Source organism: Batrachochytrium dendrobatidis, assembly GCF_000203795.2.
Source record: "Batrachochytrium dendrobatidis JAM81 unplaced genomic scaffold BATDEscaffold_1, whole genome shotgun sequence".
Lineage (NCBI taxonomy): Eukaryota > Fungi > Chytridiomycota > Chytridiomycetes > Rhizophydiales > Batrachochytrium > Batrachochytrium dendrobatidis.
Window position 1 is genome coordinate 4137344 of NW_006281099.1, and position 17279 is coordinate 4154622.

Below are 17279 nucleotides of genomic sequence, written 5' to 3' on the forward strand. Positions count from 1 at the left end.
CGCGACCATTAAACTGTTTTGGGGTGGATATGAATTTTAAGCTTTCCACATGTGAGTGTGGCTTGAAATGAGATCTATCCAACTATCAAGGCTCTCCACCCCAACAATTCGCAATATTATTCTAGTATATCATGGAGCCACTATTTCACCAGTTAATGCTGCTGCCAGTAAACTGCCATTTCAAACACATCCCCACGCCTATAGCCTACATCTTGTTAATAAACTGCTCCCACCTCCTTCAAACCTATCCCATCGTACGGTTCTTTTGCTTAAATCCATTCTCGCCTATTTTTCCAAAATCATACATCTCACACAATGCCAAACTTTGTTACTTTGCTTTCTGACCAAACCACCCAATCCACCGTCTTACCTCCAGAATCTCATAGTAACCTGCCATCTATGTCATCTACTGCTCCTAGGTCATCTATGCCATCTGATATAATTTCAGGAGGTTCTTTAATCATTCGTCCAGCCACTAATTATGCACATTTAACTGCATCTAATTCATTCACACAAACTTACACGACCAGTGATACTCCACCAGACTTGATACGACCCACTAGGCCGTCTAATACACAATTGATCACTGATCCTGTTTCAGTTCCAGCCGTCTTGCAACAGCCATCAGCCTCACACTATACTGACTCGGTGGATACTTCAAGATCAGCCTCTACTATTTTGCAAGACCAAATACATTCTACACCTGCAAGTTCTTCAGGAGTTAATGCGTCAACACAGGCCGCTCCCACAATGACTGTACCTTCACATGGCGCTTCTACAGTCTCTTCTACATCTCCTCGAGTCACCATGAGCACCATTTCATCAACAGGAATGCACCACCATTTTATGAGTCCGTGGGATATGCAGTTTGCAGGATCAGGTAGCGGATACAATTATTTTGCTACTCGATCGACGCGTACAACACCAGGCCAGCAACCCAACGCTGTATCTGGAACATCCATGCCATCCACAGGATCAACTACTACTCGCCAACCATCTCGTAGAACTGTAGAGCCTACTTCATCACAATCTCAAACTCGAACTGAAGCCGAGCAATACCAACTTCGAATGCATCTTCAAGCTTATGCCAGTGGAAATCCGACTGCTGCCACAACAGCAGCTCTTTTCAATCTTCGAAATAGTGGATCTGCTTACATGGACGCTCATACAACACAGTCTATGCGACCCCACTTTAGAAGCAAAGTGGTGTGTATTCTTAATTGTCTTCATTGCTCAAGTCAAGTATGCAAACGGGGAATGAAAGCCATACTTTTAGCCGACACAAATATCGAGTTGTTTTCTACGGATGCTCCTCCATTTGGTGTGCAGCTTGTGTACGATGATTACCTAACTAGAAACTGTCAGTGTCGGATTCGCGATGTTGCTTGTCTTGGTTGCGGTAATGTGATTGGATACCATGTTACTCAGCCATGTGGTCCGTGTATGGATGCCTGCAATAATGGCCATTTTTGGATGTTTCATGTGACTGAAGTCAATTCACATGAAAGACCTTCTGGTCAAGGTAAACTATTGCTTTTGAAATCTTGATAGGGGTGAATGGTACTTATGCGTTTATATTTTGCTGCTGTTGATTAGGATCCATGTCACTGGTGTGGTCGCAGATTCCAAAAGCAGACAAAGACCAAGTTCAACTCAGTCCTTATTTGACAGTAATAGCGCGCTGATGCGTTCAAAAGCTTTCACATGTAATTGATTTGCAATACCCATTCTGGATCTCTTGTCTTTCTTGCTGTGGGTAGAGCTTTGTCTACATTTCTCCAAGGCAGTGGCTCTAATTTCTTTATAATGATGATGTAAACGGCAGACTATTTTTAAAATTCACCAGGTATTCAGATCTACTTTTTTGAAAATCAATCGAGTTTTAAATTTGTTTACCAAAATATATTTGTGATTGAAGAAATATCACATGTTTTAAGGAATGACTAAATGCAGATGGGATAGTGGAGCATGATTGATGATTCAATAAAAATATCAAACCAGTTACCCGCCAAAGAGTGACTATTCAATGGTTTTGGGTCCAATACCAAACACATCCATGACATAATCAGGCCATTGAGTTAATTTTCCCTCGGAAATTGCTTGCCGTATTGTCCAATACTCGTTGGTAAAGCGCCAATGTTCTTCTTTTGTATCCGGTTCAATTTCTCGAACAAACCACCGAGGCGTCCACCATGGCTCATTTGTTGAAATTGAAGACCCAGTATGAACAGGTCCGCTAGGAATCCCTGTTTCATGAAACTTTGTCTCGGCTCGTTTCCGATTCGATCGCTGTAGCATCTCGAGTTTTTCCTTGTCAGTATTGGCTGCGTCCCACAATCCACACTCCATGGCACGCTGGTCTGGACGCAATCGGCAGTCTGTCAGTGGCAGAATGGTTTCAAGCTCGGCATTCGTCTCATTCAATGACATGGCAAACGTTGTATAGTTGAAATTTTGCAATGACGCCAAAGGCATCGGATATCGTTTCCACAATGTAATTGGACGCTGAAAAAGCTTAGCTGATGAAAACGACATACCATTGGCATTCAACACAGGTATGGCAGTCAATGTATCGTCCCATCTGCCTTTAATCTCAAATCTAATTTGACCACGAGAGTCTGTGACTTTTCCAACAATCTCTCCTCCACCGCTACCTGATTCATCCTTTGCAGTGCTAATAAACCATCCATTTGTGCTACGGACCTTGAATGTCAATGTCGCCGTTTCACCAGTTTCCCAGTTAGTGATCACCATATCACCATAGTGATCAATCGACAATTTTCCTACAATGAGGTTATTGACGCATGTTGTTACTTTTTTCCAGCTATAGTGCTCGCTTCCAACAACTGCAAGATCTCCCGTTGCCGAGTCCACTTGGTATTTGGGCAACGAAACATGGCAATTACCCAATGGGTGCAACTCCAATGATTTGCCCCAAAATTTAGACTTGACATTTGACTCGGTCCAAAAAACGTAGTCTGGCGATTCACAGAAACATGCACTGATGGGTGGGTGATGGCATACTTGCTCTGAAAAATACCGATACTGCTTATCTTTTCGTACCAGTTCAAACGTCTCTCCAAGCATAGGGTTGAATGGCTTGTTTACTCGTCCAACAGTGCTACCATAAGAACTCATGGCGTAGGCTGCAATAAGCATGATACGCATCAAACTCGCATCTTCATTTTGAAGCTGCTGTATCTGCGCAAAGTCAATTTGAAGATGTGTTGCAGCCTCCATTGCTGGATCAGGTAGCCCATTCGATCTCAAAGTTTCTTTTGTTTCTTGGCCATTCAGCTTTGCACTTCCGGTCCGACTGGCCAAAGATAGCAAATCAATATACTCAATATCCTCACACATGCGCTGTAGCATACTCAATGGCTCATTGAAAAATACCGGCAATGTGACTTTGGACAAATCCTTGCCAATCGCAGATTTGAGAAATGACCATACAGCCAAGGCCGGTTTGGGAATGGATGGATCTAGTGGAAGGTGCTTTCTGGCTTTTTCGACGCCATGATAGCCTTTGAACGATACCTGCAAAGACTCATTGTCAAGAAATATATGCTTGCCCTGTGATTCGGAGGTTGGAGATGTCAAGGGATTACATGTCAGTTGTACAGCAGGTGAATCATCCATTGTGCTAAAGCCCAATGCGTTTTCTAAAAATGATTCCGAGTTTTGATCATATTCAGCATCATAAAATACATCTCCATTATACTCGTCGTCGTCATTTTCCGAGCAAGCATAAGCGCTATTGTTTTGATAATCAGTAGCTGTGTTGGATGTTCTACTGTAACTACCATCAGCATATTGTCTACTTGCACTGTGATTACTTTGAATCGATACAGATCGACGCGAAGATTGATCAAAATGAGTAGGTGCAGTTGCCATGGAAGCATTAGGCAGAATGCATGGTACGCCTACTGGTGTAGTCTCATTGACTGCATTGACTCGGCCATGATTTGCCTCGGTTAAATTTGGAGAGGTTGCATTGTTGTCAATTCCAGCTACACGAGCTACAACTTCTTCCCATCGCCTCCTGCTTTCGATTTCTTTACGCAATCGCCTCGACCACATCCGCTCGCGCGAATCATACAACGCAACAATCCGTCTAGCAGTATCTTGAACGTGAGAGACGGACTCTGTCAACAGAGCGGGTAACTGTGCAGTTGTGGTATTGTGCGTTACCTCGTCTGCAGAAGGCTTGGAGCCAGCCAAAGGTAGCTTGTCAGTCAAACCCTTGACTAGAGTTTGCACCACACGTTCTTGAGTTTCCAGCTGTATTTCCAACATATACATTAGTGTGTGAATGTTGATTGATGCTTGAGGTCCTGAGATTGCCAATAGTGGAAGTTGATCTGGCTTAATTAAAATGGATGGTCGATTGGGTATTTCGTTTTGATCGTCTATCTCCGTCGTAGCATTGGTTGATAGGCAAGCATGATATTCATCTGCACCTGATATTGAAGCTTGTTCAAGACCAGTCCCAGATCTGTCTCGAGCTGAAGATCCAGAAGTATCGAGGTTGTCAGTGGGTTGATTGGTAATTAAATCCAGTGCAGATGTAACCTTGTCTAGTAATGGATCATCCAAGGTAGTGCTTTCCACTGTTTCCAAAACATCCTTGTCCCGATCCCACAAATCATCTAAAGAATTCTGAGCCATACTGTCAATTCCGTTATTGCCTGTCAAATTGTTTAATCTTGCGGCAGTAGTGCTACTTCGGGGCGTACGCTTCATGTCAATCAAAAATCGTTTGCTTTCCATCAGATGCCAAACCCATTTTTTTGCATCAGCTGGGCTTCGTGCTTTGATCGAATAGCGTACATTTCCAGTCGACATAATGTCAAATCTGCTCGCATCATTCGAGTCTGGCATTGTCACATTTGCAGTCATTGTAGAAATAGAGCCACGGCAATTGCTTGGGTATTCATCAGGCGTATGATAGTACGAAAAAAATCCGTTTTCAAGAACAAAATAACGTGGTTTGTATCCAGTTGTATAGTTGGTCCATTTAAAAAGCGTTCCTTTAAGAATAGGTGCTTCCTGTGTGCCACGTATAGTAGATGCCGTACCAATCGCCGTTGGTGACATGGATGATAAATTAAGAGCCTGTATGGGTGTTTGAGAAATAGCTGGTTTACCACAGCATATAGATAGAAACACAAAACGCACAAGAGCTCAATTGGAATTAAGAAATGTATAAAACAAGTACAATTGAGGACAAGTAACTACAAGTGGCAGTAAATGATAAGAAATGTAATAATATGTACCATTTTTTAATCGATCCTTGATTTTATCTTTCTTGCAAAGCTAAAATAGTAAGCATTGACGAATTAGCATATATACGGGTTGAAAAATACGCATTTGTAGTAAAACACTGGAATGGAAACCCAGTCAATCCAACATTTCAAAAACTAACATCCAGAGGTTTCTTGCCCTTTTTGTCTTTAACGTTCGGGTCAGCACCCTGGGATAGCGTCCAGTTGATCAAGATAAGATCATCATTTTTTGCGGCAAAATGCAGAATACTTTGATCCGTAGTTGTATCTATGGGTGCATTGATGTCAATCCACCCCAAAGCCAAATAAGATCTTGCCCTATCATTATTCATAAATAGATCTATAACACACTGTGATTTTCCATTCAATAGGTGTGATTGGATGGCAGTGATGATCGAGTTGCAAAAGTCGGTGCGATGTCCTAAATACAACATCAAGAGTGTTGATCCATGTTTCTTTTAATACACATTCGTGGTATATGTTACTTACCTTCAAACAACTCCATCACTTTATCATTTTTTGCCATTTCCACTGGAGTTTTTCCATTTGCATTTCTGATCGTATCATCAATATTTGGTACACGAAATAGCATGTCGCTAATATCAAGTCGACCTAATCGTGAAGCAATATGCAACGGAGTTTCACCATCGGGTGAATTTTGCATATTGATCCATGTCAGCGAGTTGCTTTTGGTTGCACCGTTTGATTCAGGCATGCAGAATGTGGCAATGATGTTTTCTACTATGGATTTTTGACATAAAGACAATACTAGATGAAGTGGACTACCATAGGAAGGTGGCGGAGATCCAATAGCAGGTGGAACCGAAGTTAATCTTAAAATTGCTGCAAGAACAGCATCTAAATTGTTTGTACCCAGAGCATTAACCAGCTGCAAATGCTTGACAGAATCTTCAAGCATAGGCTCTATGAATAAACAATGGTATGAAAAGTGTGGATATATCCATAAAAGTCCAATGTCAGATGAATGAGTCGACAATATTGATAAATTGAGCAAAAATAAAAAATGCATCCTATTTACAGCCGTATTAATGTAGAGTAAAACACCGAATAATGGAATAAAAATAAAAATTGATCACCATGAGATTGAATGATTGCATAAAGCCAACAGTTGCATTCCTGAAACGGATCTTTGTTCTTTAAACTAGAACGCGAATGCATCCAAGATTAGAATACATGAGTTTATGCATTCTGATTGGCAACATCACAACAGTTGAACCCAATATCTGGATTGTTGTGAATTTGGTGATCGTACAGTGTATGACTACCAAAAAAACAATTTCAACTCAAAGCTGTAGTTTGATTGTATCATATGAACTCTGTGTTTTAAAGGATTGAAAATGCACATTATAGTAGCAAGACAATACATATTGAACCATTATCTACTTCAAGGTAAATAGATGGTCATTGCAAGACAAGTACAAGCTGCATTTTACGTGAATACGGCTATAATTAAAGGAGTGCATGAATGGATTGATTCAACAAGTATAACTAATAGTTAATAAAGACAGTACAAGTACCTTTAGCTGTGTCAATCTGGCCAGGTGGCTTGACAGGATGCTGAGAATCGTGCAGACTGCTGTTACTGGCAGACCCATCTGAAAAAAACGACATTCTTGAGCTGGCTCCTCGGACGATATTGCTGGAATATAATGATGTAGATGAAAATGGATGTTTCTGTTCGTCCTGATTCGAAGGTGACTTTGAGATAGGAGCTAGTGGAGGTAATCCAGACTTTGCAGATGAGCCAGACGAATGCTGTACACTAGTAACACTATTGCTATTTCTAGTAGTAGAATCAACACTAGTACGTATAGGAGTACTGGATTTTTCAGTAGTAAGACCAATGCCAAAAATCTTGGTCATGGCAATAATATTGAATGAGTAGCCAGCAGTATATCGATAATTAAACGTCCAGGGAAGTTTTTTAAGCAAATCTGTTTCAAGTCGTGCTGAAACACAAAACTCGATAGTATGATATTTGATGGTAGTTGGAATCCTATATCGATATTATATCAATGAAGCATGTCATTGATAAGTGATGTTTTTAAATCTACATTGAAGTTGTGTTGAAAACGCATGCGATTCAAGTAATGTTTAATGTTTATTACCAAGTCTGAGATTCAGCTTGTCTTGCTCTACACTTGCATCCACGTAAGATGGTGCACTTTTGTATCTTGCAATGATTGTATATTTTGCTTTGGAATATGCGTTGAAATCCAGATATTGAGTTTGACTGTTTTGGTGTTGCCAATCATCCAATGTTGCCCTGTAAATCACACCCATCATTCCACAAGACTGGCTGTTATGTATTTTGACATTGTTACTCAATGTACCATTTTGCGTGAATACAAGTGTAAAAGAGTAGTTCAATATTTATTGTAAACTCGATAAAAATCAGATTCAAAACAATTCAGATGAAATAACAAAAACTAAATGAATCAAAATGATAAAGGCAGTAAATAAAAACTATAACCACAAAGGCAAGCGAGTTATAAATTGTCAAGTGTTTGAGTAGCTAACAACAGGTATTTCTTAAAGTACTTTAAATCATGTCAAGTTTATCTTCAAGATTGTCCAAAAACAGTAAATGAGCAAGTAAAATATGTAAAAGTAAGCTCATTGTGTTTGTGCGACTGGAAAACGTCAAATTAACGAACGCTGAATACGTGTCCAAGAGACTTGAATGATCATACGAAGCATGTCCTTGTATTCAATTCCATCAAGCTTGGCCATATAAGCAAGTTTACCATCCCAACACCAGCCAGGATTAGGATTGACTTCCAACAGTTTAATTGTGCCGCCAAGTCCGTCTTTGTTGTCTCCAGTACCAACATCACTTCTAAAGTCAAATCGGGCATAATCGCGACAGCCAAATCGTTTCCAGAGAACAACGCATGCCTTTCGAAGATCATTGTCTACCTCTGCACTAAGATTTGCGGCAACGTAAGATATATCGGACCAGTACGGACTGCTAGGATCCCATTTAGATTCATATCCAAGAATTGGTTCAAGCTGCTTTTCGACTATCTTGGAGTAATCAACTTTGAGTGTAGGGAAAAAATGGAATCCTGTTTCTGAGTTTCCAACCATTCCAATACCGTACTCTGTGCCTGTCAAATACTCTTGTACAAGTACATCGCGAATGCCGATGCCAGAAAGCTCGTCCATATAAGATGCAAGCTCAGCTTTGTTGTGGATGATGGAGCGACTGGTAATACCAAGAGAATTATCACCCTTGATGGGTTTAATAAAAGCAGGGTATAGGATTTGCTCGCGAATCAGCTGGTCAACCTTGTTGAGATCAGCAACAGCCGAGGTAGCTACATCGCTCAGATATGTCATTTCCCGTGGAGTAGGCACACCAAGGGTTCTAGCAGTACTATTGACCAGTCCCTTGTCATAGCAAATGGTCAAACAGTTGGGTCCAGCTCCAGAGTATTGTATGTTGGCCATATCGAGAAGTGCAGGAATGTGCATCTCTTTGAGCGCGTCATTCTGATACCCTTCATCGCAAAAGTTGAGGACAAACGATACCGACTTTTCAGACAATGTGTGCACAAGATCTTTATGAGTATCGATAATTTCAAGTTGCTCGTCAGAATATCCAATATCATAGAGTGCTTTAACAAGTTGTTTTCTTGTTTCAATATCCTCCTGATTCCATGTGTCGCCGAGCTTTCCAACACACGGCATAGACGTATCCCCCATGAGAACGATTGCCTTTTCAAGTAAAAAATTGGATTCGTTGTCACCAAGAATAGCAATGGCATCTAGATTTCTCGCCAGCTGATCAACGCTCAAAACAGGATGCTCTCGAGCTTCAGAAGTAACAGTCGTGGCACTGGCTCCAATGCTAGATGCATCGTCATTAGATGGAATGAATCCTGATGCAGTTGTATCATCTTCGACAGCCACGTCAAGATCGAGGGCAGTATAGTCACTGCAAACACCCGATCTGGGTTTGAAGGCAGTAACCAGCATACGCTGTGCCATCATACCCAGATCCTCCTTTCTTTTGCTGAGATCATAGCCAATGGTTACTATGCCGTTGTCTGCAAACTCTTTACCTTCAGGATCAACAGACATTCCAGCCTCGACAAAAAGCTGCTGAAGCTCAGTCTTGGAATACAGACGCTCTTGATAAAACTGATCGCGCACAACACCCTTGCTGGACACAGTGATAATTTCACGAGAAATAAGTCGGAGTCTATCCTCACTCAGCTGACGCTCACGACACACAAATGTAGTATCGTCAATCCATTCCCAGCTGTGTTCAGCAAAATTATTGCGCATGAATTCTCCATCTGTAAGATCCACTACAACACGACCACCAGGAGCAAGAACACGTTTGATTTCAGCCAGTACAGCACGATCACCGTCCTCGTTGGAAAAGTAGCCAAATGAATTGCCCATAACTAGTACCAAATCAAAGGTGTCTTCAGAGTATGGAATTTGGCGACAGTCGCCAACGGTGAAAAAGCTCTGGGTAGTAACGCTTTGAAAGGAAGCACGCTCTTGAGCAAGCGAGATAAGATAGGAGGACTGGTCGTGTCCATGGACAAAAAGATGAGGATACTCTTTGACTAGATGAAGCGAGTGACGTCCCTGACCACAACAAAGGTCAAGAATACGAGCAGGTTTTTCTATAGCATTTTAGTGTTGAAAATAAGGTATGTTGACCAGTTCCAAAAAGAGTAGCGAATAGAATGCATCAAGAAAAAATAAGAGATCAAGTCCGTGGTATCAACATCAAACAAAAGATATGAGGGGGTTTGACAAAGTGTGATTTAATTGGCACAATCAGCAAAGAAATAAAATCATTTGATCACCGAATTCAAGCAATCACACAGTCCGTCAATAAGCATAATATAAATACATGGAAATTATTACGCCAAGGTTTACATTCCAAGCATTCACAATCGGCAGTTCGATTGGATTTGCGGATGGTTGCAAAATCGTCATATTTGAATTAATGTGAGAGTATATTCAAAAGCATATAGTTAGTTATTGATTGAGCATGCATCAAGTGATTTGAGAGATGGAAAGCATATGCATGCAAGAGATATAATCTACTCTGGTTTAAACCGAGTCTGCAGCCCAGCCGCTAGCATAGCAGCATCAAAATTGAACTAAAACAAAGTGTATTATTTACCTTGAGAAATGCGGCCATCGCTACTGTCAGGTTGACTTCCTCGAAGAATAATCTGCTTGATTTCAGGCATAGCTTCCAGTAAAGCAATCTCGCCTTTAGTAATATCAGGATCTTCTACCACATCGCCGTCTGTTTTTAGATACATGGCATCTGCAAATACAGACTTCCACCATTGAGCAGGAACCATGGACTCGAGGTTTTTGACTCGTCCATAGCACGCAGGAGGTTTTTTTGCGCGGACGTTTTCCATGTGCGGAGTAGCAGCTTTTACTAATGAGATGGACGACTTCATCAGCGTATCTATATCACCCCGCCATTGGGGAGGAGGTTGGTCTTTGGTCAAATTTTTAGCATAAGCGAACTGTGCTGACATTTTAGAGTGAATAAACTGCAGACTAGATTAAAATTTGATGGGCTAGTAGGCAGATAAAGCTTTTTGAAAAGAGCAAGATGAGATACAAAGTGCCAGATTAGGCGGGATGGAGGTTAGCTTTATACGAAAAACCTTGTGGATTATACTGTTTTGAAAAAAAGTAGAGTTTGGAATCGTATGCTAGATTATATATGTTTAAGAGGTAGTCAGTTTGACAAAGTAACTAGACTAGGAACCTTTTTGCGAGTAATGTAATTATGCAACTTTAGATCCGACACGTTTTGGATATAATGCAGACAGACAATAGTGATCAAAGTGGCAGTGCAGAAAAGCTTCAATGGGCGGATAAAACAGCAAACAGTTGACTTTCAATACTAGATCTGTCGAGTATGGAGTCAGGACAGTAGTGTTTTGCAAGGTTTGACTTTACCTTTAGTATAGTACAGTTTATGTTTAAAATGGAGCGGAAGCAAAATGATCAAAAATAGCAAGGGTTGATCAAAAGAGTAGACTAAAAATACAATATATTGGCAGGTAGCTAATGGTCGACTGTCAGACAAACAGAGGGAAGGCAGATTCTAGACCGAGCTGCAAGTGGCCGAATCACAACATTATTACACGCGCAAACGACATTCTTGTTCAGCCCTGTGCCCAAGCTGGTTTGTTGTTGGTCCAAATGCTTATCCTCGTCAGTCGCTGTCATGTACCCTGTATTTTAGATTGTCTATTGTCGAGTACTTTCTGTGTTGCTATCCACTCAGCCCCTGCTGATTTTACATTTCTTATACTGAATATCCAGTATCTAAGCCAGTTTACATTATCAGTTACGATCGATAATGCGAGTCTTATGTAATATCATATTTAGCTCGATCCTCGTTCAAAGAATATGCATCATCAGCTCAATAACACCACTTTTAGACTTTGATCCTACTTGCTTAATCCATGTTCAATCAAGAGTTTTGCCTAGACTATTTTGGTGCTGAGCACTCAAATTCTGGCTTTACAGTGGTCTTGCAATTAGCATTACATAAATCGACATTTGTTTTCAATAGTAATTGTTTGCAAGTGTATTACAGTGTATGATGGGTTTTGAAAAGTCTAGTTATTCTGTGCTTACGGATTGAAAGACTATTATTATGGCTATATAGTGGGATACTGCACACCCAAATACTTGGTTTGCTTGGATACTGTTATTACTCGACATGAATATAGATAGATTCTGGGGTTTCCAAGCCATTATCAGATACAAGATATAGTACTATGCACATGGTCGCTTTACAGCTGGAGTCAAAGAGCATGAGAACAGGCAAAATAATTGGTTAGTGAAGACACTTTCTCCATTGATGAGATGGGCTGAGTTCACGTAGAATTCATTCAATCATGCGGGCTATCCTTGGATCTTTGGGCGTTGAATCAGATCTTGAATCTGTCGTCTGATTCCAAGTTGCACCAACCTCATCTTGTGCTTGAGAATGAAAACCCCATTTGAACAAGATTGCTGTATAGATGATATAGAAAACCGTAGATTGGCTCAAGCCAATTCTGTTCAAAACCCATCATCTCACAAGTAATGATATTGCTCACATGCTGCGCAATCTTGTTTCAGAATGTCGCTAGTTTTACCGAGTCTGTTTATTTGATTCAAAGATGTCCTTTTGTGTGTAATATGTTATCTGCAGATGTCAATAGTGTGCCTGCTGATCCTTATTTCAGGCCCATCAACATGCCTACTTAGTCTCGCAATTCTGCTCCATATCTACACGCCCATCTATTGTACGAGAATGAAAACCGCCACTTGTTCGTTTTGCGTCGAAATGAGTGATCTCAGGCTTTACTGGTCGTGATTGTCGTTTGCTCAAGCATGTAGCCTATCGATGGAGCGTTTATACGCTAATCCAAACCAATCGTGCAGGTTGACGTATGGACAACTTTTGTTTTTGAGATGCTGTCAGTGTTTCCAAAGCATTTATGGTTTACTTGAAAGAACAAGAAATATTATTTTGCACATTCTCATCCCTCGAGTTCTTGGCTATAGTCCAGCTATAGATTGAAAGACGATTGTGTCTGGTGTGCCTGAAATTATTCCGAGTGAATGTCTATATTTTAGTGCTATTGATAACTATGGTCAATCGACTACCCAACATGGAATATAATATATTTGAGTGTAGGGGTTTATTGAGTTTTATAATATCTAGCTTGTCAAATAGGATATTTTCGACACGTAACAATGTTTCAACCTGGATATATATTATACAGATATCTGTAACAATGTCAATAGCATCAGTTCAGCACGGGTAATGAACACTGACTATGCTTAAGAATATGAGACTAACGAATATATTGGTATTAAGTAGTCAATAATGGACTTATTCCAAATTAGCCACATCGAGTATTGTGGTTGTTTTACTAACATTATGAATACTGCGTGCATTCAACTCACAGATATGTCTTTGGTATCACGAATGATATTCCTGACAACATATACTATGTTGAAGAAAATACTATCATGTATCCTGCGGGAAGCAATATTATCAGTATGTTATCTGTAGCATCAATAGATATTGCCAAAACATCACTTGTATACTGACTCTTTGAATCGCATTGCACTAGTAAACAACATTGAACAAAAAGCACAGCGTTTCATTCCCATATCCGAGTCTGGAAATGGAATATCTGCCGTGACAGTATCATCTGATAAGCATGTATTTGCAGTCGCTGAAAGGTCTGCTCAGCCAACCATTCATGTTTACGACCTCCACAATTATCGGAAAAGAAGACAGTTGGTGGCTTTTGAAACAGCTCAGGGCAAGGTAATAGCTTAAAGTTTAAATAGTCTAAATTTAGTATCGTTCAACTGTATAGGCACCATTCAAATGGTTATGCTGAATAGCAATATCGTGATTGGCACTGACACTGCCAATTCCACCATTTCTTGATTACATCTGCCTTTTAGGAATTTACATCGCTGTCTTTTTCAATCGACTCAAAATATCTAGCGGCACAGCTATCTGCACCAGATTGGATTTTGCACTATTATGCTTGGGAAAAGGGAAAACCAATTGCCGTAATTTCGGCATCACCGTCGCCAGATAAAGCTGTCAATCAAGTGACTATCAATCCATTTGATGGAACTGAATTTTGTGTTACCGGCCAAGGATTTGCAACGATATATAGATATGCAGAAGGTGTTTTGCGTCCTCTACCTTTAAAGCTACCAGAATATGTATGTAAAACAACAGTCTATTGAATTGATTTCAAGTCATGAGATAATAAGACAAATGTTGGCAACTTATCAAATATGAATGGCTGTATTAGAACTATGTGTGCCATTGCTGGATGACGACCGATTGCATCATTATTGGAAGTCAAGAGGGATATATATTCATGATCCGCAACGAGGAAAAGGTCCAAGAAACCGCGTTTTCTAATTGCAGTCCCATAGCTACTCTACAAAGCATGAAGCAAGGCTTTGCTGTTGGAGGATCCGGTGGATTTGTATCGCTATACGACTTTACTTCTTCTGACTGGTCAAATTTTGATTTGGTTCGAAAAATTCCGCTTCCTGATGCTAGCTTGAAGGTTACGGCAATGGCATCAACTACTTCTGAAGGAACTCTTCTTGTGGAAGTGGATACTAATCAGATTTTAAAAATCGGACTGACTGCATCGGATTTAGCAAAAGTATGCCTTGACTCGATTATCAAGTTTATATTATTTGAATGGTCTATCAAGCCTTGGATTTGATATAACCTGTAATGATTCTAACCTCTCAATAATCTATATTTTTACAATTCTGGATCGAATAGACAGATGATCTTAAATTTGATGTTTTTTTGGAAGCATATCATTACGGACCGGTGACTGGTCTTGATCTTTGCATTAGAAAGCCTCTTATTGTGACATGCAGTTCAGATAAATCCATTCGTATTTGGAACTACCAGACCGGTACTTGCGAGTTTCAAAAATTCTTTAGCGAAGAAGCTCACTCAGTTGCCTTGCATCCTTCAGGGTTATATTTACTTGCTGGGTTTAGTGACAAGCTGAGATTGATGAATGTTCTTATGGATGATTTGCGTCCAGTTCGCGAATTTGGCATACGCGCATGCAAAGAGGTAACTAGAATACATGGTCTAGTGTTCAGATATGCTATATGATCATACTTTTCAATTTTTGTTTCAACTATACAAAATCTACATATATCGTTATATCAATTTAAATTGTTTCAAATGTCATATTGTATATATACAAATTTACCAGTGTCACTTTTCAAATGGGGGCCACTCCTTTGCAGCTGCACACGGCAATATCATTCAGATCTTTTCTACATGGACATATGACAATATCGATAATCTAAAGGGACACAATGGAAAGGTTAAATCGTTGTATTGGACTCCTGACGATCAATCTCTTGTATCAGCTGGAACAGATGGAGCAGTGTATACCTGGAACATTCGACAGTTAAAGCGCGAGCATGAGCATATTCTCAAAGCATGCAGTTATAATAGTGCAGTGTGTTCTCCTAACGGAAAAATCGTATATGCTGTAGGATCTGATAAATACATCAAGGTATATTGTGTATCGACTATTTTAAAATCTGAAATTAAAATCTGACGCAGAGTAAATATTTATATTGACTGTTTATAGGAAATTACTGAATCTACAGTCACCAAAGAGTTTGAATCAGATATAGTTCCTTCACAGATTGCCATTTCCAACTCTGGAAGAATGCTGTTTGTAGGCAAGTTTTGATGTGATTATAATCATTGCAGTTGAAAATCAACCCTCACAAAGTATTTCTTAGGTTCGTCCACTGGAACCATCCGAACTTTAAAATTTCCATTTGGTGACCATTGCGATTACCAAGAGCATCAAGCACATTCCGCACCGATTACAAAGATGCGTGTATCGTATGATGATCAGTTTTTGTTTTCGACATCAGAAGATGGATGTGTATATATGTTTCGAATTGCAGACAAGGATGAGCGTAATGGGCTCAAGAAAGAAAAAGCTATATTGTTTGCAGACGAGGTAGACTTTAATTGATATATCAAGCTATTGTTTTTATCTAGTCAAAAGCATTGTCAAATCGAGAGTATTAAGCTTTTATTGGTCATTTAGATACTTATAACCAAGTCAGATCTGGAAGAAAAGACAGTGCTTATGGCTGAACTACAGCGTAATCTGGATGAGCTTAAACTGGAGCATGAATACCAGCTTAGACTAAAAGACATGAATTTTAACGAAAAGCTAAAAGAAATTACTGAAAAGTATTCTCAAGAAATCGAAGCACTTAAAATCTCGACTTCAATGCTTCGGACAGAAAAAGAAAAGGAAGATGTGAAGCATCAAGAGTATTTGCAAAGCATCAAGAGTCGTCAAGTGCAAGAGCTTCATGTAATATTTTTAAACATGTCACTATTCAGCAAGTATTACACTGTATTCTAACCTACATGTTGATTGTCATGGAAATTTGAATATTAAAGGAAGTGGAAATAAAATACAATCAACAGCTGATGGAAGAGTATGAAAAATACCAGCTGCAGCAAGATCATACAAGCTTATTGCAGGAGAATTGGCAAAAACAAATGCGTGAATTCGAGTCATCTACTCAAAAAACACTTTCAGAAATGCAGGGTGTTGCTGAGACTCGCCTCAACTCCAAATCATCTGAAATTCAGCGAGTAAGTTTTCAAACTACTTTTTGTTTAAATGGAAAATTGTAGCTGTTGGCTTGCTTTATACTCTATCAAGCGTTTACAGAGGTTAAGATGGAGTAATGTTTTTAATCTATTCAATATAATTCATAGTTTTTGGATGATATTAGACAGCAAGAGCGTGAATTTGATGAAATGACTTTGCAAAACCAGCAGGACATTGATACTGAAATGATGTCTGTCACATCTCGTTACGAAAAACGATTAAGGACCGAAAGAGAAGAGGGTGCTCGTCTAAAGGGTGAAAATGGAATTATGCGTAAAAAATTCAATACCCTCAACAAAGATATTGAAGATAACAAAGCAGAAATTCAAAGGATGCACGATAACGTCAAAAAGCTTGAAAACATTATTACAGTCTTGGAAAAAGAGATTCAGTCTTTAAGAAAAGAGGCAAGTTGTATTTTGTTGTTGGAATTAGTTGTAAATCATGCAAGAACAATAAAAGCTCATACTATTGTTAATCCACTTTGGTGGAATTTGACATTCTATCCAATACAGATGTCAGATCGTGACGAGCATATTCAAGACAAAGAACGCAAGGTATATGATCTTAAAAAACGCAACCAAGAGCTTGAAAAATACAAGTTTGTGCTTGATTTCCGTATCAAGGAACTCAAGGAGCAAGTTGAGCCACGCGAGAATCACATTGCCATCATGTCGCGACAAATCCAGGTACCATATATTTCAAACATTTGATGGTTGTTGGACTAGACTACTAAATATCAGTCTAT

General features: G+C 39.6%; 4 protein-coding genes across 4 annotated transcripts; 2 read left to right on the forward strand and 2 right to left on the reverse strand.

The window, feature by feature from the left end:
• Positions 1-1179: 1179 nt before the first annotated feature.
• Positions 1180-1548, forward strand: BATDEDRAFT_8519 (uncharacterized protein; the record flags this gene model as incomplete). The annotated part of the gene is made up of 1 exon (XM_006674953.1): positions 1180-1548. One exon carries the CDS (start codon positions 1180-1182, stop codon positions 1546-1548), a length of 369 nt encoding a protein of 122 aa, XP_006675016.1.
• Positions 1549-2019: 471 nt separating this feature from the next.
• BATDEDRAFT_9025 (uncharacterized protein) lies at positions 2020-3639 on the reverse strand (the record flags this gene model as incomplete). Its single annotated transcript, XM_006675007.1, has 4 exons — positions 2020-2650; positions 2684-2832; positions 2875-3179; positions 3306-3639. 4 exons carry the CDS (start codon positions 3637-3639, stop codon positions 2020-2022), a joined length of 1419 nt encoding a protein of 472 aa, XP_006675070.1.
• Positions 3640-7661: 4022 nt separating this feature from the next.
• Positions 7662-11307, reverse strand: BATDEDRAFT_34316 (uncharacterized protein). Its single transcript, XM_006675761.1, has 3 exons — positions 11262-11307; positions 10459-10890; positions 7662-9949 (listed from the first exon to the last, which is right to left on the reverse strand). Exons 2-3 carry the CDS (start codon positions 10829-10831, stop codon positions 7950-7952), a joined length of 2373 nt encoding a protein of 790 aa, XP_006675824.1. The 5' UTR covers positions 10832-10890; positions 11262-11307; the 3' UTR covers positions 7662-7949.
• Positions 11308-13337: 2030 nt separating this feature from the next.
• On the forward strand, positions 13338-15580 carry BATDEDRAFT_86045 (uncharacterized protein; the record flags this gene model as incomplete). Its single annotated transcript, XM_006676109.1, has 7 exons — positions 13338-13365; positions 13442-13641; positions 13785-14054; positions 14147-14512; positions 14638-14943; positions 15089-15397; positions 15476-15580. 7 exons carry the CDS (start codon positions 13338-13340, stop codon positions 15578-15580), a joined length of 1584 nt encoding a protein of 527 aa, XP_006676172.1.
• Positions 15581-17279: the final 1699 nt, after the last annotated feature.

What these genes read in the sequence shown, in the direction of transcription:
- BATDEDRAFT_34316 (XM_006675761.1), bottom strand. Translation starts at nt 10,831, where the DNA reads ATGTCAGCACAGTTCGCTTATGCTAAAAATTTGACCAAAGACCAACCT. An exon ending in CGATGGCCGCATTTCTCAAG is followed by an intron (nt 9,950 to 10,458) that starts GTAAATAATACA and finishes AAAATGCTATAG; the next exon opens with AAAAACCTGCTCGTATTCTT.